The sequence below is a fragment of the Schistocerca nitens genome, chromosome 5 (assembly GCF_023898315.1).
Source record: "Schistocerca nitens isolate TAMUIC-IGC-003100 chromosome 5, iqSchNite1.1, whole genome shotgun sequence".
In the NCBI taxonomy this organism is placed as follows: domain Eukaryota; kingdom Metazoa; phylum Arthropoda; class Insecta; order Orthoptera; family Acrididae; genus Schistocerca; species Schistocerca nitens.
Window position 1 is genome coordinate 782768376 of NC_064618.1, and position 26800 is coordinate 782795175.

General features: G+C 43.6%; 1 protein-coding gene across 1 annotated transcript in view; it reads right to left on the reverse strand.

Annotated features, from left to right (window-relative positions):
• The window catches only part of LOC126260056 (uncharacterized), a 389315-nt gene extending 363223 nt beyond the window's left edge, over nt 1-26092 (reverse strand). The window contains exon 1 of the mRNA XM_049957248.1: nt 25979-26092. Coding sequence (XP_049813205.1) covers nt 25979-26041 — 63 coding nt within the window. The 5' untranslated portion in view covers nt 26042-26092. The remainder of the gene's footprint in view (nt 1-25978) is intronic.
• Between the last annotated feature and the right edge of the window lie 708 nt (nt 26093-26800).

Sequence of the window (26800 nt, forward strand, 5' to 3'; positions counted from 1 at the left end):
GATATGTAAACAGGCAGAATACGGCGCTGCGGCTGGCAACGCCTAATGGCTCAAATGGTTCAAATGGCTCTGAGCACTATGGGACTTAACAGCTATGGTCATCAGTCCCCTAGAACTAAGAACTACTTAAACCTAACCAACCTAAGGACATCACAGAACACCCAGTCATCACGAGGCAGAGAAAATCCCTGACCCCGCCGGGAATCGAACCCGGGCGTGGGAAGCGAGAACGCTACCGCACGACCACGAGCTGCGGACGGCAACGCCTATATAAGACCAAAAGTGTCTGTCGCAGTTGTTAGATCGGTTACTGCGGCTACAATGGCAGGTTATCAAGATTTAAGTGAGTTTGAACATGGTGTTATAGCCGGCGCACGAGAGATGGGACACAGCATCTCCGAGGTAGCGATTAAGTGAGGATTTTCCTGTACGACTTTTCACGAGTGTACCGTGAACATCAGGAATCCGGTAAAACATCAAATCTCCGCCATCGTTGAGGCCGGAAAAAGATCCTGCAAGAACGGGACCAACGACGACTGAAGAGAATCGTTGATCGTGACAGAAGTGCAACTCTTCCGCAGATTGCTGCAGATTTCAGTGCCGGGCCACCAACAAGTGTCGGCATGCAAAACATCGAACGAAACATCATCGATATGGACTTTCGGAGCCGAAGGCCCACTCGTGTACCTTTGATGACTGCACGAGACAAAGGTTAGCGCCTCACCTGTGCCCGTCAACATCGACATTTGATTGTAGATGACTGGAAACATGTTGCCTGGTCAGACGAGTTTTGTTTGTAATTGTATCGAACGGATAGACGTGTACGGGTATGGAGGCAACCTCATGAATCCATGGATCCTGCATGACAGCAAGGGACTGTTCAAGCTGTAATGGTTGGGGTGTGTGCAGTTGGAGTTATATGGGACCCCTCATACGTCTAGATACGACTCTGACAGGTGACACGTACGTAAGAATCCTGTCTGATCACCTGCATTAATTCACGTCCATTGTGCATTCCGACGGACTTGGGCAATTCCAGCAGGATAATGCAGAATTGCAACAGAGTGGCTCCAGGAGCACTCTTCCGAGTTTAAACACTTCTGTTGGTCACCAAAACCCTCAGACATGAACATTATTGAACATTTTTGGAATGCTTTGCAACGTGCTGCTCAGAAGGGATCTCCCTCCTCCCCCCTCCCCCCCCGTCCGTTCTCTTAGCGATTTATGGAAAGCCCTGCAGGATTCATGGTGTCAGTTCCCTCCAGCATTACTTGAGACATCGGTCGAGTCCATGCCACGTCGTACTGCGGCACACGATATTTGCCAGGTGTACCAGTTCCTTTGGCTCTTCAGTGTATATACCATATCAGCTGATTGGTATGAGTCGCGCATGCCCTCGAGTTGTCAGTACTGGAAGACAAACAACAAAACATTCCCCCTCTAGCGCCCTCTAACTCAGCAGTGGACGCATTACTTATCCCTCTGGCCCTAAGTTATGGGGCCAACATTACTTAGCTCAAGGCTGAATTCACCATCATCAATTAAAATTAAGCACATCTAAAAATGTTACTGTCTGTTTCAAAATTTTTGTTTGCTACTGAGTAGAAAAACTGTGCTTTTCAGAAGCTCTTATCGTTGTATGACGTTTTAGGATTCAACTGTTAGCTGCTAGATCCATATTGTTATGAAGTATATCTGGAACAGCGGTGGCAACAACACTTCATCCGAGCCGCACGTGGCGCTCGAGCCGCACTTTGACAATCACTGATCTAGGGCAACGCAATGGAATTACAAATGGTATCCCATAAAAACCGCAGAGATATCGCCTACATTTCGTCTGGTACGACTTTCATGATGTTTAGTAAAAATGTACCAGTATTCTAAGGTGTGTTTCGCCACCATTGTAATCGAAGCTAAGTTCCACCTTTCCGTCATTGTTAGCACTTACCGGCTGGTTCGTAAGATGTCCATTACAGCCTTAGGTTTCAGTAGTTCAGGCCATGCTGAAGAATTCGTTTGGGAGTTTTCTAAACGAAAAGTAGCATTAAACTAGAGGTATGTGTTTTAAATTACAGAGCTTTGGACACATTAGTCTTCTTTGCATCGAAGATGCTATGGCCTTACTCTCCTGCTGGTTATTGACGGAGCTACCCACTGATAGACGGAAGCGGTAGTGGATGAGGCACTGAGCTCGTATTACAGAGAAGTGCGTTTCAAATTCTTGATCTCACATCGTAATTTGATTTCCTCAACCAAACGGTATTTTAAACCAGCCTCGGTCACCCTGTTCACCTTTTATCCTCCAAATGGTCTTCTGCATCTCTTAACCTTAACGTTATGAGACGTCAGCTGAAAATTTTATTTGTCTTAATCTATTCTTACGAGACCCACTGCTACTTTTATAGAATTCGAGGCCCTACAGCCTCTTTGTACTGAGCCATTTATACAAACTGGAGAAGTAAAGATTCTTTCGACATGCGTTACGAGGCTCTACAGCTGCTTTGTGTCGTCACATTAATACATTAGGGAGCCCTACAGTATCTTTGTGTCGAGCCATTGACAACACAGCAACCCACAGATTCTTTGTACTGTCTGATCTGTTCAAGACGACGAACTACAGCTTTTGTCTATAAACTCAATTTACAATACCTGGTGACCTATAGCTTCTATGTACCGAATGTGGCACAGAATGTTCCATAGGCATTCACTGTCCACTTCCGTGCGAACAAGAAATTCCACAGTGAACGTTTGTCTTGCTGGCGGGTCACCAGGAAGCTACTCCTGAACACGAGTGATTTTGTACGGATAACCTTGCAGGAGGTTTCGTAGGATTTTATGCAACGTTCTCTCTCGGACGTCCAACGTCCGGGCAATTCCCCGCACACTGCATGTTTGCACACCACCGCTCGGCTCCTTCTGCAGTGCTGTGGCCACATCTTCGACAGACGTCGAATCAACTTCCTTTCTTCCCCGTGGCACAGTGCACTTCAAAAGAACCTATCTTTTGGAATTTTGTGATCAGTTTCTCCAGACCCTTAGCAGACATCGGGCCAGTGCATTTTCCCATACCCTTGAGAGTCCGGAACTTATGCAGGGTTACTGGCTCGCAGTCACCGTTCGTGCAAAAGAGCTTTACCAAGTGCGCGTGAACCTTTATGAAGACAGTCACGTTGAGCATCTCGGACACAAACTAAGGACCAACCGTGTGCCGCTCGTCTGTTGGTTGTATATTCTGAAGTTTACAGCGACACCCATTAGTTAAATGTCATCGGTAAGCCTCAAAGTTTTCCAGAATGAGATTTTCACTCTGCAGCGGAGTGTGCGCTGGTATGAAACTTCCTGGCAGACTAAAACTGTGTGCCGGACCGAGACTCGAACTCGGGACCTTTGCATTTCGCGGGCAAGTGCTCTCAGGAGAGCTTCTGTAAAGTTTGGAAGCTAGGAGACGAGGTACTGGCAGAAGTAAAGCTGTGAGGAAGGGGCGTGAGTCGTGCTTGGGTAGCTCAGTTGGCAGGGCCCTTGCCTGCGAAAGACAAGGGTCCTGAGTTCGAGTCTTGGTCCGGCACACTGTTTTAATCTCAAAGTTTTTGTTTCTTCTCTCTGAAGTTTAATGTCCACTCCAAATTTTTCTTTGTTTTCCTTTACTGCTTGCCCATTGTACATATTGAATAACGCCAGTGATAGCTTACAAACCTGTCTCAATCCCTTCTCAACCACTACTCCTTTCATGCCCCTCGACTGTTGTAAATGCTGTGTGGTTTCTGTACAAGTTGTAAATAGGCTTTTGATCCCTTTATTTTACCGCTATAACCTTCAGAATCTGAAAGAGTTCAGGAGTTATGACATCATAAAGATTGAGCTCCGCGAAAAGTAAACTGCAGGGCGATATTCGATAGAGATACCTTTGAAATTGTGTATAAATAGGAGGAAAATACGTTTAATATATGTGAAATATGTGGAACATGTGCGCACACTGGAGATACCACGGGTAAAAAGCTCCTCCTAAACTTCTAGATAGAATTCTACCAAGTTTGGTAGCTCCAGGCAAATGCCGGGATGGTTCCTTTGAAAGGGCATGGCCGTCTTCCTTCCCCGCCCTTCCCCAATCGGATGAGACCGATGACCTCGCTGTCTGGTCTCCTCCCTCACAACAACCCAACCCAAGCTTGGTACATAAACTACTTACTATCTGAAAAGGGATACTTTGGGGGTAAGAACTACCAACTTATTTTTGGAACTGAAGTGATGGACAGAGAAGGGGAGAAAGAGGTGATGAACAATGAGTGAGGGGGAGGGGATGGACAGAGAAGTGGAGAACCAGGAGATGGACAAAGAGAGAGGGACGAGGGAGTGATCAAAGAGAGCGACGAGTAGGAGATGGACAGAGAGAGAGGCGGGGGGAGGGAGGAAGAAATGGACTAATAGAATGACTAATGGACTGAATATGTGCCTGGGCAACTTCGGGTACTCAGCTAGTCCTACATAACTGTACACCAACTGTAGACACTATAGCCCCACAAAGGAAAAAATGAATTGATTCTATTCACATGTAAGAATCTTTGTAGTTGACGCAGCGTTGGGCGCTTGTGTGGCACAAAACTTTAACTATTTCGTGCAAGTAGCTGTTATGCTCATAGACTGTAGTGTCATGTTTGTGTTATTGGTGATGAAGGAAACGAAAGGGTGAAATGCGGTGCGAGCAAAAAGCCTACCCCTCTAGTAAGACATAGGCTGAAAAGGTTAACGTCAGCATCTGACAGGTGTCTCATACATGCTTACCCCACGAGACACTGTGAACATTAGGTATTCAATTTAATCTAGGATATTGGCGCAATGTCTGGTGATCAGAAATTTTACGCTCCCACATCTCTACATCTACATCTACATCTACATTCATACTCCGCAACCCACCCAACGGTGTGTGGCGGAGGGCACTTTACGTGCCACTGTCATTACCTCCCTTTCCTGTTCCAGTCGCGTATGGTTCGCGGGAAGAACGACTGTCTGAAAGCCTCTGTGCGCGCTCTAATCTCTCTAATTTTACATTCGTGATCTCCTCGGGAGGTATAAGTAGGGGGAAGCAATATACTCGATACCTCATCCAGAAACGCACCCTCTCGAAACCTGGCGAGCAAGCTACACCGCGATGCAGAGCGCCTCTCTTGCAGAGTCTGCCACTTGAGTTTATTAAACATCTCCGTAACGCTATCACGGTTACCAAATAACCCTGTGACGAAACGCGCCGCTCTTCTTTGGATCTTCTCTATCTCCTCCGTCAACCCGATCTGGTACGGATCCCACACTGATGAGCAATACTCAAGTATAGGTCGAACGAGTGTTTTGTAAGCCACCTCCTTTGTTGCTGGACTACATTTTCTAAGCACTCTCCCAATGAATCTCAACCTGGTACCCGCCTTACCAACAATTAATTTTATATGATCATTCCACTTCAAATCGTTCGTCACCTATCAGATCAAATACTGGTGATGGTATTTATTTTTTAGCCACTAGGATTCAAACTGGTTACCTCAGAGACGAACGACTTCATAAAAGCGAAGGCAAATATTAGACGGTATTGTTCAATCAAAGAAAATACAGATTCGTGGCCAGTGGGAGAGTTACGCCACACGAACAAACGAGACTGCTCCTCAGTTCACTGCGAAGAAAATCATCTGAACTTGACAAACTATTCAGAAAATTGCAGCAGAGTGTGCAGAAAATGTGCTCAACGCAGAAATCAGGCATATGTAACATTCCAAATCCTTCTACCCTGTGGAATAAACTGCGCAGCTTCGGGGTAGAAAAGGTAAAATCAGATGCTGTTATTCGAACAGACTACAGAAGAATTTATCTTTCTTCCGACATCAGCTCTCAGGTGGTGATAAACTATCAGTTATCACATACAAAAGATAATACTTAACGCCAAACCTTGGATTTTTCAAACTATGTTTTTGCACCTACGGAAAACAATCGAAGAAATCTCTCGTTTGGTGGTAAGTAATAAAGCGTGTGCGATTACTCGATTGAAAACTTCTTTCGTGATATTATTTCAGTTATTACGGACATCTTCAATTTTTTCTCTCTTTAGTGGTACAGGTACCAGACAGCTGGGATTTGCTGATAAGGTAGTGACGCCGACGTAAATAGGAAAGTGTAGCGTCCTTTTCGATCAGGTGCGAGTTACTGGATTATTTTGTAAAGAAGGCAGCAACTGCATTGGAGGAGGAGACGGAGGATGTGTTAGACATAGATGCAGTTAAGGCGCTAGCCCTATCAGGTCTTACAGTGAAGTTACGGAATTATGATACATATCAAACTGAAACGGTAGGGAGTTAGATGGTGGAGTGGGAACGAATTTATTTACAATATTTAAAAACCGTCTGTGGAAACACGTGGATGGATAATAGCAAATAATAATCTTGATCCAAATGAACTTAATTAAAAACAACTCCAAATTAAAGCAATTATTCAACTATCTATTAACACTTTAAGTCGTTTAATAAATTCTTCAAAAAATGATAGTGTATCAACTGTAAAAGAATAAAGATTCAATGTTTAAAAGATGTTCTTAAAAAATACATGCTTTGAAAATTAGTGAGTGAATGTTTAATGAATCTGATAAAATTTCAATAATTATTGCATATGCAGTTTAATGCAGTTTCACTGAATAAACCACTTATATGTTGAACAGCACTCCTTGCATTTCATTTATAGGATCTAAATAAAATTCACATCTATTTCTCCCCCCCCCCCCCCCCCCCACACGAGGTATCTTGCAGCTTGAGATAATAATTTCCAGAACCTGCGGCCATGCAAGCTATCATGTACAAAGTGAAGACTCTGTTTCAATATGGTCACAATCAACCACATTTATTTACTGTAGCATACGCCACAGCATCAACGGAACAACTTATAGTTCCAAGTCTTTTACAATACAATGAGTAAGCCATCTATAACACGCCAAACATATACAAGCACAAACACAGATGACATAAACGTAGAATAAAATAACACTTGCTAACTTCAACAGTCGAAAATACTCAAAACTTGAAAACAATCTTTAAATTATTAAAGAACGGCCACAGCTGAATGATCCATCAACTTTATGTACTTCCGTTGAAATAATTTTCGAGAAACTCAGGAAAGTTACAGGGCAGAAACACGAAGTACTGATTAACCGTTACTATTACTTAATAGCAACTTCATTCGCTGGTCACACGGGTCAGAATTACGTACCAGCTTTCAATAAAAGACAAGGCTCTCTTACGTGTACAGCCGCGGAACAGGTATTATTTGATATTACAATTTATTCTAAAAATGGCTTATATTGCGCTGCACTCTCAGTGTGCTCCTACTACATCACAAGTCAATAGACTGGAAACCAGGATGATATAGACTGGTAGGCACCCTAGAACAAACCAGATAACTTCTCGAAAGAGCTTAGTGAGGCAGATGCTCACCTAGCTGGTCAAATAGTAGGAACGACAACGTGACCGTGTGTACTTTTAATATACGGCCCAACTGCCGTGCTGTAGTCGCAACGCCTCCTCCAAACGCACACTACTGTAGAGGTAAATCAGTCCGCAATGAAGCCGTGCGGGGTAGCCGTGCGGTCTAGGGGGTCTTGTCACGGTTCGCGCGGCTCCCCCCGTCGGAGGTTCGAATCCTCTATCGGGCGTGTGTGTGTGTGTGTGTGTGTGTGTGTGTGTGTGTGTGTGTGTGTGTGTGTGTGTGTTGTCCTTAGAGTAAGTTAGTTTAAGTTAGATTAAGTAGTGCGTAAGCCGAGGGACCGATGACCTTAGCAGTTTGGTCCCATAGTCCTTACCACAAATTTCCAAATTGTCCTCTATGCCCCTGGATAGCTAATCCTCTGAAGAATTACGCCTATTGACCGGAGACTTGAGTGCTGTTGCTTACTGCCGGCTATCAACCGCACTCCACGCTGCACTGGCCTACTGCACTAAACCAAACTCGAAAAACATCTGAACGTTCATGCCGAGAACACAACGCTCACACTGCACACAGACCAAAGCCCTGCCACCAGCTACCGCTCTAGAGCACTATCGCATACATGCTTTGATGCCTCACCTTCCGCGCGCACCTGGTGTCAAGCAAAGAGTATAAATATCTATGGAGTGAGCTTTCGGATGCGCAGAACGAGAATTCTGTCCCCAACGTATCCTGCATCTCAAGTGGTTTTAGGATGGCACATTTTAGCCCGTACCGCGCTTACGCATTTGGAGTGTTATTACTTGGCTGCTGTAGATACATCACCTTCAGAAGTACGATAGAACTTTGTATATTTGTTTATACGTTTTACAGACATCTTAACAATTTGATACCAACAAATAAAGTTGGTTTAAAGATGTGAAAAGCAATGGTATTGTGCTTTTTTGCCACGGTATCATAGCTCAGACTCCACTTTATTTATGTTTTTTCGATAACGGGATAACACTTGACAGCTAACAATATATGTTTACCTTTTGTATTGCATTGTCGAATCTCTGTTCTAATTAATCACGTTGCAATGACACTGTAGACGGCGCCGAAGACTCACGAAAAAACAACAGATTTGGGACTATGATATTGTTGCAGTAAACACGGTAAGCGATTTGTACCACCTACTCGTCCATTATTATTTTCAATTTTTCTTTGTTTACCCTTCTCATCTTCACAGACATCTAAAACATCTACAACAATCTTTCGCCATCTCAACAGAAAAGTAAAACCAAACATTATGCACAAAAAATAGAAAATACAAGATCAGTGATCGAATTTTGGAATAATAAAAGAAGTGACATATAACAATAATTTTTTACCTTCTCTATCGCGCTGATTAATATTGTCAGAGCTGCCCTATTTAACTACGTCACAATGGCACTGTATAGGAAACTGTCTCATGCAGAAATACTTAGACACACGCAAAGGTCTCAGACACACGCAAAGGTTTGAGAACCTGCAGTTAATCAGAATTATGTATGAATTTTATCAACATATGAACATCGCATCAGTATGTATACGCTGACTGGCAATTTACTCAAACACACTTCCAAATCTATCTAGCACTTGTCTTTTTTCAACATATAAAGTGCCCCATATCAATATGATGTTTAAAATTATTCATTTGCTGTACGTACCTATGAAAAGTAGCTGGCACTCTTTTCACATACTTCTCTTTACATCCGTAGCAATAACAATACGGCAACATAGCTGTTACTAAGAAATGATGATCGTACGCCATTGTTGGCCGGGAGACCCCATGCGGGGTGTTCGGCTGCCGAAAGTGCAAGACCTTTTTAGCTGACGCCACTTCGGCGACTTGCGAGTCAATGATGATGAAATGATGATGAAAGACACACAACACCCAGTCATCTCGAGGCAGAGAAAATCCCTGACCCTCAAACGGGGAGAAACCTATAAAACAAGCCGAATACGTGTAACATTGAAGCTTTGCTATTACTACAAGTTGTAGACAAGCAGATGCCGTCCAAAAATCACGTGACCAGTCCGGTTTAAAGTTGAGAACGTGCGGTGTAATTTATGCTTACTCCACAGATATTTTATACTCTATGGTGACCACCACGGAAGATCCACCAATCGACCAAACACAGCAATAGTTGTTTTTTTTTTTTTTTTTTTTTTTTTTTTACCAAAAGCTTAACCGAAAAATCTCGCGCCACGGCTCAGAAATATCCAACGAGACATGTTAAGTTCATTATCTAAGAACAATATGAAAACCGCGTAGCATGTGGAAATCACTGACTGATCAACACTATTCCTCCTTTACTGAGCATGAGGACAAACAGAGGCTAATTTCATTCATGACTTATGACCATAATAATGCGGTTGCAGCTCGAAGTAACGGTTGCAGCTTGAAATAACAACTATAAACAACAAATCAGCATTGGATCTGTCACATGAGAGCAGGCAGTGTTAAGTAGTGGACATGAGGCCGTAGTCTGTCAACATTGTTGTCTCACAGATCGCAGTGGAGAAACATCTCTAAATCAAGTGTTCAAGACTGGTTATTTTTTTTTAAGATGAGAAAGCCCGCCCGGTTAGCCGCGCGCACGAATCCGCCTGGCGCATTAGTGTCGAGTTCCGGTGTGCTAGCCAGCCTGTGGATGGTTTTTAAGGCGGTTTTACATCTGCCTCGGCGACTGCGGGCTGGTTCTCCTTATTCCGCCTCAGTTACACTATGTCGCCGATTGCTGCGCAAACACTTTCTCCACGTAATCGTACACCATAATTACTCTGTCACACAAACATTTGGGGTTACACTCGTCTGGTATGAGACGTTCCCGGGGGGAGTCCACTGGGGCCGAACCGCAAAACCACCCTGGGTGTGGGGTTGTGAACTAGGCTACGGCGGGACGATGCCCCTCTGTCGATTCTAGGTCCCCAGTTCAATGCACAGTACACACAACACACAAGATGAGAAAAGTGTGTTCAAAGTTTGTCCCGTACACCTTGAGTACCGAACAAAAGCAACGCTGATGTTATAAATACGAACCCACCACCAAACGACAAAGAGCAGAAATTCACACGAAGAGTCAACTCTTTGAGGACATGACATTCAAGAAAATGCGACGCGCGAGTTGACCAACATACCAAAGAACGACTTTTCTGACAGATCCACAGTGGTGTTCGAAAGTGTTACACTCAAGTGGGTAGATTATGTAGAACATCATATGCGTTAAAACCACCATTTTAACTATTCTATATTTTTTATTGATCCAGTCTCGAAAGTTTTTTGGACTGACAGAATACAATGCACATATTCATGGATAGCTTGAGTTGACTCCAGTTTTCTCTCTTTTTTTTGTCTTTTTCAACTACAGCACTGTAATAGCGATTCTGAAGACTGGTTGGTTGGCTGATTTGGGGAAGGGTATAAAATAGTGAGGTCATCAGTCCCATGATCTAGGACAACAGAAATCAATGGAGGAACAACACAAATAGCACACTCTACTCAAGGGGAAGGGATAACGTACAAACGAGGCTAAAGGGACGCCAGGGCAACAGGAAGAGGAAAGAACAGGAGGGGGATGAGTGGGTGGGAACGGGTAGAGCAGGGGTGCCAAAAAACGCTATGCACAGTGGGGAGCCAGCACCTCCACCGAAGCATCCCTACACCCACACCATACCATTATCACGATACAGTAGGGATAACGCCAGGGGAAGAAGTCACTAGAAAAGGGGAAACAAAACAGCGTGACAGACCAGACAAAATGTAGGGAAAGGGCGGGGAGAACCTGGCTGGTGTAGGGGCAACGTCAAGGCCTCCATAACCAACGCCTACGCTAACTGAGGGACTCAAATTCCAGATGAAAGTTCAAGGACTTATACCACATTCACGAAGAAAACCTAAGACAGAGGTAACCACACGAGATTGGTCTGCTAACACACAAGAGAGGGAGGGTGGGAGGGCATATTTAGTGCAAAGGGCCAAACGGTGAGGGCAGTCCAGCAAAATGTGAATCACAGTAATCAGAGCCATGCAACTGCAAAGAGGTGCGACATGGGGGGGGGGGGGGGGGGGTTGCTTATTGCGTTGTACAAACCATGGGTCAACCTAGGTGGCAGAGGAGCGTAGTATCCCGCCAAGAGAGGCAGAGGGAAGAATGACACATGGCGGGAGTCACCTTGATTTCGTGAAGTTTGTTAGACAGGGGAGTAGCCTCGCAAGAGTTGGCTCACAGTTGAGCAAAAAGGGATTTGATGTAAAGCCACAAGTCCGCTCCCAGAGGAGAGGAGGGGTAGGTATCCAACCCCCTGCCCCCCTTGCCAGATGATCAGCAAGTTCATTATTTGGGGTAACTATGTGACCAGGAAGCCAAAGGAAATCAATTGAACAAGCAGCATCACCATGATCATCGAGAAGGTCGTGGGCAGCGAAGACCAAGGGGTGGCAGAAATAAAAACGGTGCAATAGCCAGGTCACTCACTGAGTCTGTACAAAACTCTATCGAGTGAAGACCGTTTAATGTAACAGATGGCCATCAATTCCACAGTAAACACCGCACACGTGGCAGGCAACAGATGGTGTTTCATGCCAACAGAAGATGAATTTAGAGCCATCAGTGTAAAAGAAAGAGGCATCCTGAAACTTCCCTAGGAGTGTTCGGAACAAACAACGGAACACCATTGGAGTGATGGAGGCTTTTGGATCCCGCAAGAGATCTATCTGAATACAGGGCCAAGGAACTAATTCAGGATGGATAGTCGGAAAAGAACATGGGGAAGAGGACAAAGGGGGGAGATGGAAGTCATGGTGGAGAGAAGCAAGGCGGAGTCCAAATGGTAAACTCACCCAAGGGCGAGCAGCGGTCTGGTGGTGGCCTGAAGCAGCGAAAAGAATAGGAGGGGGTGAGCACGGGAAGAGCGGATAATGATAACATGGAAAACCATGAGCTATGACCGCTGAATAGAAAGGGGAGGGATCCCAGAATCAACCAGAAGACTACCAACAGGGCTAGTGCGAAAGGCACCAGGGGCTAAATCGATACCATGATGGTGAACTGGATTCAAGAGGAGCAATGTGGAAGGGGCAACTAATCCGTAACCTTGACAACCATAGTCCAGACAAGACAGAACTAACGCCCAGTGAAGGTGGAGAAGGATTGAACGATCCGCACCCCTAGAAGTGTGGGCAAGAAAGCGAAGAAAATTCAGTTTATGAATAGAACCAACCTTCAGATGACAGATGTGGGATAGCCAAGTAAATTTGTTGTCAAACAGAAGACCCAAGAAACGAAACTGTTGGAGCACAGTCAGGTGTTGGTCATTGAGGTAGAGCTCTGGATCAGGATGGACTGTAGTACAGTGACACAAATGGACCAGCCTCGGCTTAAGAGCAGAGAATTGAAAAACGTATGAGGCCAGATGGTAGCCTGGAACTGTCGTGTCACAGAGGCCACTGACTGGGAGCTAACCCAAATACAGAAAGCATCCACATACACAGCAGTGATGATCAACTCTCCAGCAGCTACTTCAAGCCCATAAACAGTGATTCGAAAAAGGACACTTGATACAGAGCCCTGTGGAGCGTCATTCTCCTGGGTCCCCAGAGAGCTGAGAACAGTGCCAACCTGGACTCTGAACGACCAGTTTGGCAGAAACTGGCGAATAAAAATATCGGGAGAGGAGCCCATTGACCCCACACATGGAGTATAAAAGAGGATGTGATGGCACTAAGATGTGTTATAGGTCTTACAATGGACAAAACTGCAAAAGATGGCGGTGTTGGGGAAAGGCCTCCTCAACTGCAGTCTACAGTCAAAGCAGATGACCGATCAGAGACTGTGCCTCCCAAAAGGCGCACTGGTAAGAAGATAAAAGGTCCTTAGATTCAGGGTCCTAAATGAGCCGACAAGCCACCATTCGTTCTAGTAACTTGCAGATGACATTGGTCAGGTTGACAGGCCAGTAACTATCATGAGACTGTAATGTCTCTCGCAGCGGTCTCTCCGCGATATTTTCAGAAATTTTATAAATTATATAACTCAGTACATATCTCGAAATATCTCTTCTTATCTTACCGATTATCAATGCAAAGTAGTTTCAAGCCCAATTATTCCTTGGAGCGTCCATTTACTCCATGGAATAGCTTCTCTGCTATCTATGTTTTCTCTTAGGAAAAGAATGAAGGACTTCTTGCCGATTAGTCGTGAAAGGAGGAGGATGTATATGTATGTATTGTTGAGCTAATCGCCATCTTGATGAGATTCTGTATGAGAAGGAATTTAATACATGAACTGAACTAAAGTAAGTGTGTTCGCGTATTATTTAACTGATTATTATTGACGGGACTAGTGCAGCAGGGGATACAACCCGTCGGCTTTGAACAATGACGTCACAAGTCGGCAGAGAGCATGTATTACAGAGATGAAAGAGCTGAGGAGAATGTTGAGAAACAAAGGAATGCGAGAGAGATAAACATTGATCTTGTCAAAAGCATAAGTGTTTTTTGACTTTAAAAAAAAATCTCACGAGATAGAATAAACTGATCCTACTTTATTAAGCAATATCTTGTCAAAAGCCGAGAAGCGATTGTTCTTAATGTTCTAGCTCCCTTGAGTACGTAATAAGTGTTTTTTGACTTTTTAAAAAAAAATCTCACGAGATAGAATAAACTGATCCTACTTTATTAAGCAATAGTGTTTTTTGGCTTTTTTAAAAAAAATCTCACGAGATAGAATAAACTGATCCTACTTTATTACGCAATCAGTAAAAAAACGAAATGGAAAGATAACAGCAAAAGCTGTTATGTTTTAGTTTAGTTTTTTTTATTGATTGCTGAAGAAAGTAGGATCAGTTTATTCTATCTCGTGAGATTTTTTTTAAAAAAAAAGCCAAAAAACACAATCCACATTACCTCAATATCATTACGACAAATATTAAGTACCGGACGAATAAAAAACAAACAGTTAAGTTACTTAAATCACACATTTAATGATGCACCGAATATCAAACGATCGCTTTTAGATTAACATTCAATTATTTTAATGATAGTGCTTATTAGAACACAGAACTGCTTTATTATCTATGCCTCGAAGTGAAGACATTACGATCTATGACTAAGGAATGACGTCATTGTTCAAAGCCGACGGGTTGTATCCCCTGCTGCACTAGACCCTTATTGACAGTGTCTGCTTACTACGCTGTGTTGCACGGGATCAGTGGGGAACGTCTGATTTACACTGGACGAACCTGCCGTTTTGTATGCTCAAGATATCCAGTTACTTCAAATAAATAGGCTAACACGGTCTTACCAGCAGATCTCCGGTCATCCCTATGTGATCACCGAAAGTTAATAATTATTACAAATGTTTCCAGGAGATCGACTGACAATTTTCGTCGCACCGAGACTTCGAAATTGCTTCACTGTCTTATGGAATTTAAGTTAAGCTCAATTTAATCAGGATAGAACAGTATTGAACTGTGTGAATGTGATAAGCCTGCTTTGTGAATGAATATTCCCTTAACATACGCATGTTTTTACTATCCTGATCAGTGAAGCTAAATCAGGCCGGTGTGAGAGAGGTTTTTAAATTTTAGATTCCACAAAAAATATTAAAAGATGACAGAACCTTCGCAGGCGCAAGGACAGAACCAAAATACTGTCCCTCCATTGAGAAGGGAAAATTCCTTGGAGCCAAAAGCACCTCTAGGAGATAGTGATAACATTTGTTATAGATGGAATCAGGGCCAGGAGCTGAATTTTGGGAAGAAGAGAGAGCCAGAAGAAGCTCCCATTCAGTAAAAGATTCATTGTAGGATTCCACCTGACAAGGGGTAAAACCTAAGAGCACAACTTCAGCCCACTATTTTTATGGAGGAGGAACGCAGCTGATTAAGAGTCTGACTTTGATGCTGTCGCAAAATGGGTTGCGAGATGTTCCATGAGAGCTGATGAATCTGTACAAAGGACTCCTGGAAGGGCAAGGCCCGGAATGAGAGACTGCCATCAACAACCCTGGAGGGTGCGGAGTGTAGTGTGCACAGGTGACAAAGAGACCTAGAAAGCAGACGAAGCAGTCCCAACACACCCATTTGCTCTGTTTTCTTAAGTAATGGGCTTTAGCATGGAGATGTTTATGGGTAACAAGACCTGCGGTGCATGTGTGCAGCTTAAGATGTTGTAAGGTGTCACAATAATAATGGATAGTAGTAGCAATGGCCACAACAGAACTGGCCGACTGTGAAGAGAGCCCATCAAGTGGGAAATGGCGATGCAGGCTGTGCAGATTATCTTATTGGACAGATCAGGGACGAATTCATCAACGCAACCTGACAAAGGAAGGTGGGAGGTATATAGAGGTCAATCAGCATGATGGAAGTCCCAGCAGGGCAACCTGCTCTGTAGGAGGTGGGAAGGGAATGAGAGAATCAATGGGAAGTGGTCACTGTTGCAGAGGTCAACGATTGGCGAACGGTGTAAGGAAGGAAGAAGGCGAGGGGAATAGGCCGAAAGATCAATGACAGAAAATATGCCGTATGTCACTCTAAAATGAGTAGGGGAACCATCATTAAGAAGGCACAATTCGTGGTCTGCAAGAAACTGGTCAATGAGGAGACCCCAACTAGATGAAAAAGCACTGTCCCACAGAGGGTGATGGCCACTAAAATCTCTAAGGAGGAGGAAGGGAGGAGAGAGTTGCTGAAGGGAGAAGTTAGGGCAGCAGATATAGGTAGCTTGTCAGGAGGGAGATACAGATTGCAAACTGCAATGGAGACTCCAAGAGGACCCGAATGCCCACCGCTTCTAATGGGATGTGAAGTGGGATCCATGTGCTAACAATATCCCTACGGATAAATGTACAGACGCTACTGGAAGCCCTCAAAGGGCCGACCAGTTCCAATACAAAGCACAGAACCCACGAAGGATTGGTGAGTGAGCGTCATTAAAATAAGCTGCTGAGTAAAAAGCAATAAGGGATTGCAACTCTGGGAGTTCACGTTAGTATCTATTACAGTCACATTGACTAATCACGAAATGGCTATACAGAAGGGGGGGGGGGCAAATGGATTGGAGCCAATGACACTTCCAGGTCACCATCCTTCACCAACAACAATGGATGACGTCCATAAATAAGATTTCAGACAGGTTGCGAGAGGGGAGAAGGCATCTCTGGGGCACCAGGTTGGCCTTGTCCTGGGGCTTATGTTTCTTTTTTTTTTTCATAGATGAAAGGGTAGGGCACAGAGAAGGCTTCTATAAGATCCAGAAACGAAAAAGAGTGCGCGACCTTGGGCTACACAGACTGTGTCCCATGGCCAAATGATGTAGCAGGCCTGGGGCCTGAGAGACGCCAGGGGGAGGGGTTCTAGGAGGTAGACCCATCACTGAAGGGAGGCACTTCTTAAGCGTCACCTGCAGGGGAGGGCGAGGGACTGCCAGTGGGGGGGGGGGGGGGGAGCAGAGCATGGTACTGGGATAATAAAGAGGAAGGAGGGGGAAAGGATGTAACAGGCGGAAAAGTAGAAATCATCGATACAGAATGAAGTATCTCAAATTTCTGACAAGCCTCAGATAAACAAGCCTGAGATAAACAATTCAGGGGCTTATACTCTTGGATCTTCTTATACACACAAGTATGGTGGAACACAGGGTCTCCCCTCATGGAGCAGGTGTCTACAGTCACCATATAAAGGATCCTCTGTACATCAGGAAGATATGTGTCCAAAAGGCAAGCACCAAAGCACCTCATGAGTGGCGGAATGTACGGCTTCACATCACATTGACCTTCTCTGGTAGGGTATATCCCTTGATAGTCGGCGGTATCAATGCGATTGCCCTTACGACCTTTCTGCAAATGCTGAATAAAATGAACGACTCATCGTTCCCTATGAAAAACACCTCCCTGGACCATATTCAAAGACTGGGTGAGGTGTAATGGATACTGGGAAATCGAAAAAGATGATCACATGCTCGAAGAGTACAGATTTGGTGACAGAAGAAGTTGACCACATCTTACTCAGAGACTTCGCCTCGCCAAATTTGTCTTTGACATTTTCCAAAACAAATAATTTGTGGCGGTGATCCCTGTCACATACTAGTACAGACCAGGTATGGGAAAGTATTCACCCAAAGCTGGCGAACCTGGCCCTCCCCCAGGGTGTAACAGGGAAGGGAAGGCAACAAGATCATAAGAAGCAGCATTCAATGATCTGTTACCACTCGAAGAGATGGCCATACGAGAATGGCCAAATTTTTGGACCTGGATATGCTTTATGAGCAAAGCATCTTTCATGATACCACTCAATCTGATCAGGGGCTCACCCCATGGGCTCCAGCCAGCCACAGCAATGGCCGTCTGTCATGGCAGCCATTGTCAGGCCTTCTGATGCTCCAGAATGACAATCGACCACTCTTAGGCATACATGCGGAGGGAACAGCTTAAGGTACAGTAGTGTGATCCCTGTGTTGTCAGGAGGCTTAGCCAAATGGGCAGATAACAGCCCCACCACTCTCACTGGTTGTAGATGCTGGTGACCTAGTAGGGTGGAGGAGCCTATAGCAGGGAAGGAAGAGCGAGAGAAAAGAGGAGGGATATCCATGCCTTAGACGTTAGAGAGGGAGTTCTGCCCCAAATGGATCAGACGACAGAGAGAAAATTTCGAAATGGAGGTCAAACCCCAAAGGGGCCCAGAAACGTTGAAAAGGAAGGGTGAATAAGAAACGGCAGGGGGAACAAAACCGCAAGGAATAGAGGAAACCAGGTAGATAGCCCGTTCAACATAAATAAGAACACCGAGACAGAGGGGAAGGCGGGACCGGAGGGGAAGTAGCAAAGACGGGAGATGGGGAAGGAAACTGCAGTCCGGGAACGAAGAATAGGCAGCAAGAGCTTGGAACCCCATGTGCGCCATGCACGAACTGACGAAAGAACCGTGACCCCCCTTGGGGGCGGGGGGTTGATGCTCGTGTCCTCTATTTTAACTGAAGTGATCCTTTCAGTAATGGGTATTTTTTCGTTTTTGGCTATCCTGTGTTTGTCGTTGTGACACTATTGTGCAATTGTTTGTAGTATTCTACTGACTTTCTCTTCTAGCTAGGCTCTGTTGTTTGCAGTGACTACAACTATTAGGTTATCTGACCAGTCATCACCATCTAGAAGCCATAGGAGGGTTTCGATTGTTAAGTCGAATGGCTTGTCTTGGAATTTGTTGAATGTAACTAACAGCCTTCAGGAGGATAACACAATGTCATGTGTCTGTAGGAGCTGAACTCAAAGTAGAGCACAGAAATTACCTCGCAAAAGCAGAGGTGCCATTGGCGTAATTTGGATCCGAAAGGAACCGCAGCTTTTGGGCTGGCAGGTGTGCAAAAGTAATTTTCAATAGGCAGCTCACAGCTATGACTGAAGCAACCTGAGAATATCTACAACAGAACATGGAGGTTGCAGATTTGGTGGATATTGGCAAGCTAAGCTCAACTGACGAATGTTTTGAGAAGGAATACATGTCGTTAAGTTTGCTGTTCTCAGAATGGGAAGAAAGGGGGACACACAATAGCGACGGAACTTACTGATAAATATTTCATTTGGTGGGATGAAGGGTCAATGAAATATAAGGACACTCAGGCCTGAGGTGAGACACTTACGTGTGTTCTCGAATGGAACATCAGAAACAGTAAACCAGCTACCATTTCAACTCACCACCCTACCCCAGCAATGCTGCTGGTTTTTGAAACCATCTATCGCTTGCATCTTATCTACCTCTTTCTTACAAGTGGAACAGGAGACCCACAGTATGGCTGGAAGAATACCGTACACACCACCTGCCTCCAAGAGCATTTGTTTACATTCTGAACGTGTGTGACTGACACAACTGGTATACAGTCTGAATTTTATGCGAAGTGCAAAGTGTATGATCATGGCTAGGAGTACACACTCTTTGTTCACCAGAGAAGCATGTCCATCGTTACCTTGAAGCCACAGACTATGGCAAAAGTTCATGTCTCCAATGCGCCGTGTACCTGTGCCAGGCTTAGCTCCAGATGTAGCTAAGACACCCCCAACACGTCGGACTAGAGATCATTGCTGCCTTATGGCTGACAACTGCCACATATACATTGTAACTCTCACACGTGTTGACTCGCATGAACGTGGTCGTTAAGCGGCTTACGACATTGCGATCTCATACTCAAACTGTACCACAGTTACTCTGCTCACAGAAATTACATATCCCCTCCCAACAAATGGTCTCGTCGGCATTGAACCTCTTTTGGAAAGGAAGGTATAGCGTCCCCAGTGCTATATTACGAAAAGACTTAAAAAACAATATTTATAAAGAAGAGACATTCAAAAATTGAATAATATATTTTTATCATGTAGCCGTAAAATAATAATTTCTCTGTCTAGAAATGCAAAGAAATGCAATGCAAAGAAATAATTTATGACAAAATGATCTAAAGAGACAAGATACGCTCTTTTGTTAATTTTTTTAGTCCACTTCCATTTTTGTCTTGAGTGTGTACAGACGGACATCTTGCGAGTGCTGGCAAAGGTAAGCATATTTTTATGAGTTAAGCATATAATATACTGATTTAATATTATTGTGCACTTTTAATTTGTAAGAGGTGATCCCGATTTCATGTCCGCCTTCCTTGAATTAACCTGCATTCAAGTAATTTACAGTTCAACAATCGCAGCGGCCGATGCAGCCAACGACGCCATTACGTGGCGATATTAACTTATGAAAAATTAGCGGAAGCGAAAAACTCGCCCGCTATTAGCATAATATTAATTTTTCTCCACAGCCGCCCGACGTTGCAGAAAATACGTAGCTTTAAGATTCTTATTTTCAGTACCATAGCCGAGACCCAGAGCCAGGACTCTGACTACAATACAATGGTTAACGGAGGTAAGAAAAATACTCTCGCGCGTGTGTGGGCAGCAATTTTAATTAATAACTAAAGATTTCTTGCTTTAAGGTGAACTGACTAGCCGAGGAAATTAATATGAAAAGTTTATTACATTGTTCAGCTTGTATGCTCATGTTTTAAGATTCTGCGTGTCTAACATTCATTAACGTAACAAATAATTTGAGATTAATATTGTTAAACAGGAGAACTTCAGGAAAGCATTTAATCGTAAAATCAAAATTAAATGAAATATCATTTTTATTAAGGTCCACCACGTAAGTCGGCAACAATCAAAAAATAATAATAATAACAATAATAACAACAATAATAACGCGAGAAAGGGATTCAAATATTCCGTAGCTTCCCGCAATTATTTCAGGCTGATTCAGCGATGATTCATTTACAAAGGCGTGTTAATGCCGAATTCTGCCCTTAACCGATAATTTAAAAGAAAGAATTAAGTATCTTCGGGTGCATAAGGTTAATATTGCAACCGTCAGACATGCCAATGCATGATATTTATGACAACTGAGTGCAGTATAAACCAGATCCTGATAACATCACTGCAGTGCTCGTCATGACGCTCTGGGTGGCCAGCAATGCCAGTTCCTATGGACTCTTAAACCAGCAGTGAGGAGAGGCAGAGAACACCTATTCCTGTTATCATTTCAGTAATGACATTCAGCAGATTGGTTTACAGTAGATATCTTACAATGAGACAGTGCCTAGGTTCCTTATTGTCAGAATATAAAGATTCAATCGATTATAAAATATTTTTCAGCATTGTGGGACCCTTACAAGGAAGGATTAGTATCCAGATGAACGATGAAGCTATATTTCATGTAAACAGTGAATGAACGTGAAGTACAAGCGCTTTATTCCGAGGAAAATATGAACGTAGATACATACCAACTACATAATTATCAACATCTTTACTTTGTCAAACTCAATGGAGCTGAACTAGAAGGTAGAAGTATTACTCGATGATGAATCAAAGCCTCCGAAAGGCAGGTCATTGGCAGTTAACTTTATTAGTAAACAGAACTCTGTGACACTGGTTAGCGCCACCAGTAATTACGGACGTTATACAGTACATATAATGGAGAGTCTTACATGTTTGACACCGTATTTTGCCGGCCGGGGTGGTCGAGCGGTTCTAGGCGCTACAGTCTGGAACCGCGAGACCACTACGGTCGCAGGTTCGATTCCTGCCTCGGGCATGGATGCGTGTGATGTCCTTAGGTTAGTTAGGTTTAAGTAGTTCTAAGTTCTAGGGGACTGATGACTTCTGAAGTTAAGTCCCATAGTGCTCAGAGCCACACCGTGTATTTGCTGCTTTCCTATTTTGGACTACAGATAATGGCATAATTAGGGTGTCCATAAAGTCGCGCTGTGATTTCAAGACATTATAACTTGGATACTATTGGAGATAGAGAATAGTGGGATGCTGTAATAGATCACAGTTCTCAGAGTTACTTTTTCCTTTGTCTTTCGTTACAGATTTCATGAGGAGTACATAAAAATGGCGACAGGCTAGGAAAAGGTGCAATGTTTGCATACTCGAGATCTTAGACAACGGTACTGCACAATAACTAACGTCAGTTTGGGAGATCACGCGGCCCATGAGAAATACAGGCCGCGTCAATTACGTCACATCACGTGACACTGCAAGTCTTAACGAGTGCCAGCAGCCGTCTCTGGTGGGAAGCGAGTACCTATTTCAGAGTAGTTTAATAATTCTTGACTGCGTGTTTACGTGTACGCTAGCTCTCGATATGGGTACCTTTTCAATAAAAATTGATTATGTTCTACAATATTACTTTTATTTTTGTTAATCGGTTTTCAGCTTACAAGGCCATCTTCAGACATTTACTGAGTATTGTTACCAAAGAAGTTACAATGTTTATAAACAACAATGAAAGTGTGTTCTGAGTGAGGGTCACAACTACCAGCCAGTGCCCCATGCACTTCACTTAGAAAACAAAGGCCATAAACTCAACCTGCTGGAAGCCCTGGAAATTAATATACATCCTGCTCACAGTCTAGATCTAATCCTAAATGACCAGACACAGCTCAACACTTCCCCTCTCCTAAACTTTATATAATCATCTGTTGTTCATTACTTCTCGCACTATCTGTTCCTACATGTTGCCATTTTCCTGTATCCATTGAGTTCTATTATTTTATAGAAGTTGTCTATGTATTCCATATAGATTGCAGTTTCAATAGTAAAGGCTTTCTTTTAACTGGTGCTTGTATTACTGCCCATGTTTACCACCTCTTGTAATTGTCTCATCAAAAACTGTTCATATTTTACTTTGTTCATTTATTTAATGCAAACTGTTACATAGCCACTGTTTTGAATATAATATTAATGTTAAAATGCAGTACCACCACACTCTCAAAGATTTCATTTACTGTATGTTCCCTCAGACAACTCCATTTTCCTGCATTTATTTATTTCCGTGTATCTTATTGATATTGCATAAGTTCCTTATGTATCCTGTAGCTACATTGATAATTGTTTCTTCTTTTAATTGGTTTGTGTATCACCCTCCATCTTTTATACCACCTGATGTAGCCTTATCAAGTACTAATTTTATTTTATTAGTTTTGTTTATTAATAGAACCTGTTATGTAGTCATGCTGTTCCTATTTTGTGTTAAAGTTTTTCCTGTCTACTCCATTTTGATTTATTTTTTGTTCAACTTTTCACTTTTTCAATGCATTACCACCACTCTGTCAAAGATGTTACTTACTGTATGTTTCTGCTTCAGTGTAGACGTGTTACTTCTCTTCCATTGTTATTTGCAAACATTGTAACTTCTTTGGTAACAATCTTCAGTAAATGTCTGATGATGGCCTTTTAAGCCGAAAACCGTTTAACAAAAATAAAAGTAATATTGTAGAACAAAAGCAAACGGCTGCTTTTCATTTATTATAATGTTGTTCTATCAAGAACCGACGGAAGATTCTGTTAACATGGCAAAAAATTGATTTCCCGTCGGCCTTGGACGGAACCGAGCGTTCGCGAACTGTGGCGGACAAGCCAACTTGTGTGACGTCACAAGTTCGCTGCAGGGCCCCTATATATCATTTGCCAGGGGGAGATAATCTCGAAACGGATATCTCGCTGCGTCTCAAGCACTTTTTGACAGAGCGCAAGCTGCATTTCAGTGTAGCGCGCAGAGGTCAGTTCGTCGTGCCTCACGCGAACTACAGAAAGCTACATCAACAGTTCATACAGTGGACTGACTGGTCGTGATGGTCCCATGGCATGGCCCCTGCGTTCATCCGATCCACTAGACTTCTTTTTGTGGAGTTAAATGAAGAACCACGTGCACGCAACACCAGTCCATGGCGTTTGTACCCTTCGTACACTAGTCAATGAAGCAGTCAGATCAATCGATACTGCAGTGCTAATACCTCCTTGATGTTCTACGAGCGAAGCGTGTGGCATCCACTGGAATTCTGTCATAAGAGGAAGCAAACCACCATGTTCTATCTCTAATAGTTTCCAAGTTACGATTTTTTAAAATGATTATTGGTAATTGATAGACACACTATACTTTTACGATTTTGATAATGGAATCATTTCTTCCCGAAACTGGTTGTGTTTTTAAATCAGTTACATATGTAGATAACTGGTGCGTCATAATATCCATAATGACCTGGGTTACGCATTTTCGACAATGCACAAGACAAATGTTACGTGTAGAAGGCACTCTTGCTGACTGATTAAGAATCCCTCCTGGCACTTACGTTTATAATTATGTTGAGGATAATTATACTGAGAGCTCTACTGAAACATTAAATCGACGCTTTAGGCACGCGCGATTAGACAGTCTGATGGTCGCCACTGGCTGGTCTAGTGGGAAAATGAATTTTTAAATCTTTTGTGATTATCGCCGCAAGAACTTAAAAGAAGATAATTTATCACTTATCCGTTGACAATATGTCTTCTTTTGGCAGAGAGATGTGCTCAAGTTGTATGTGGTCACGCGTGGTTTTGCACAGAAACAAAAGTAGGGATTTGCCTTGGCCATTTTAGAGTTAATAAGGCCAAAAAATGCCGAGAGGAAGGTTTTTGCAAGTTAACGAGAGGAAATTCACCCACTTTCTGTTGCTTAGGCAGCTGAAATCCAATGATTTTCGTAATTATCTAAGAATGGATGAGTCATGCATTTCGGAGATGCTAAACGTCATAAAACCATTGTTAACGAAAAAGGATACAGCCATGAGAAAGGGTGTAAGCTGTGATGTGAGGCTCTTAGCTACATCACGACTTCTAGGCACTGACAGAAGTTAAGACATCAGATTCAGTGCTATTGTAGACCACAATTATTAACTAAAATAATTCCTGAAACTTCAGCGTGATTTACAATTGACTGAGGAAACACATCATGGCAAAAAAGAGTAAATAAAATAAAAGAAGTTCATGTAAACGTTATGAATTAATTGCCAGCCGCTGGTGGCCTAGCGGTTCTAGGCGCTTCAGTCTGGAACCGCGCGACCACTACGGTCGCAGGTTCGAATCCTGCCTCGGGCATGGGTGTGTGTGATGTCCATAGGTTAGTTAGGTTTAAGTAGTTCTAAGTTCTAGGGGACTGATGACCTCAGGAGTTAAGTCCCATAGTGCTCAGAGCCATTTTTATGAATTAATTTATGTATGTGTCATAAAAGATGACCTGTAACTTTAAGGAACTCATTTTAATTCAAAGAAGAAAGACTACATGTGGTGGTGGCGCGCATCATGTAACAAATACAACGACAATAGCATTTAGCAACTGTTAGACCTATGCAAAAAAAAAAAAAAAAAAAATCACACACTTTGCTTTTCTTGGCAGAGGTCTTGGATATAGACTGGACTTTTTAAACACTTATAACAATGAAGCAAGTGTATCTTAAGAATTAATGTCCGCTGAATTTCGGTTTTTAGATTTCGTGTCTAATAAGTATCGGAAATGAACCTAGAAACAAAAATACAGAAGGTCTACAGAATTTTATTCTCTCTATGTGACATGACGGATATGTTAAAAAAATTAAAAACTGCTTCATTTCTTGCATCTGTATTACTGTACTCTTCGTGCTACGTGTCCCACAAATATTATACAGTCTTTAAATTTCTCCGCAAACTTTGTCTTTAAAGTTTGTTCTTCCCCGCACACTGTCATGTGTATTAGAACATTTAATGCCACGCGCAGTGACAAAAGACGAACTTTTGTCGGGCGGTTGGCACGACAGCGCTACACACGGCCAGTTTGTTGGTTGGAATGGGGGGGGGGGGGGGGGGGGTCTGGCAGTCGGGTGGTCCTCCCCGCCCGACAAACCGAATACCGACAAGGAACGTTCCTCAGTCGGTCGGTCGGTCGATCAAAACGTCTACATACGTCCAATTTGTCGGTCGACCGGTCGGGTGATCGGTTGGATGGTGGATTCCTAGGCAATGTAGGTGCTTTCGTTCTTTTGATAAATATACACGTCGGGTACTGAGGTCCTGCGAATACTGGGTCCCATTGACCGACAGTTCCGTAGGTTTCGCGCTCGGGGGATAGCGAACACCTGCCGCAGACAGAGCGGGCCCTGCAGTTTGGCGCCAACACTCACCAGCCCGAGGACGCTTGCTGCGACGGCGACAGCAGCCGCGTTGTGGGTCCCGCGAAAGCACATGCTACACTGCCTGCCCGGCACACGGCGCACACCACACGGCACATGCTTATCGCTTCGGCTCCTGCGTGCTGATTAGCTCCAGCGCCACAGACTCGGCGCACCGGTGGCGCGCAGCGCCGCGAATAAACACGTGACGTCATAGACTCGCTGTGCCTCGCGGCCCTGCCTCTCTGCCGTGACGACGCCAAACACCGCCGCATCTCCTCCTTTTTTCCAGATGTTTGTGTACAAACATCCGTGCAGCAAGGACGTAAGCTGAAGTGAATCCTTTCACATTCGGAAGTACGACGGTTCAATCCCGCGTACGGCCAGCCAGGTTTGGATTTTCCGTCATTTTCCTAAATCGCTTCAGGGAAATGCCGGGATGGTTCCTTTGGAACGGCACGGCCAATTTTCTTCCCCGTTCTTGACACAATCGGAGCCGTATTCCGTCTCTAATGACCTCGATGTCGAAAGGACATTAAATCCAATCTTCGTTCTTCTTTCTAGTGGTGTTCGAGACGGAGGTATTCAGTTCGAACCCTGGTGCGGGAAGAAATTTTGTCTCTATGTTCTACTAAGAACCTCTACGACCTTTTAATACTATAGACACACTTCGGTACACTGGAGACAGAAAAACCTACGTCCACAGCCTTCACACCTTAATTTAGCACCTTAAAGACATCAACTGATAAGACAAAAATACAAGGTGTTCGGAAATTCCAGTGACAAAAAAATGTTCAAATGTGTGTGAAATGTGGTCAGGGATTTTCTCTGCCT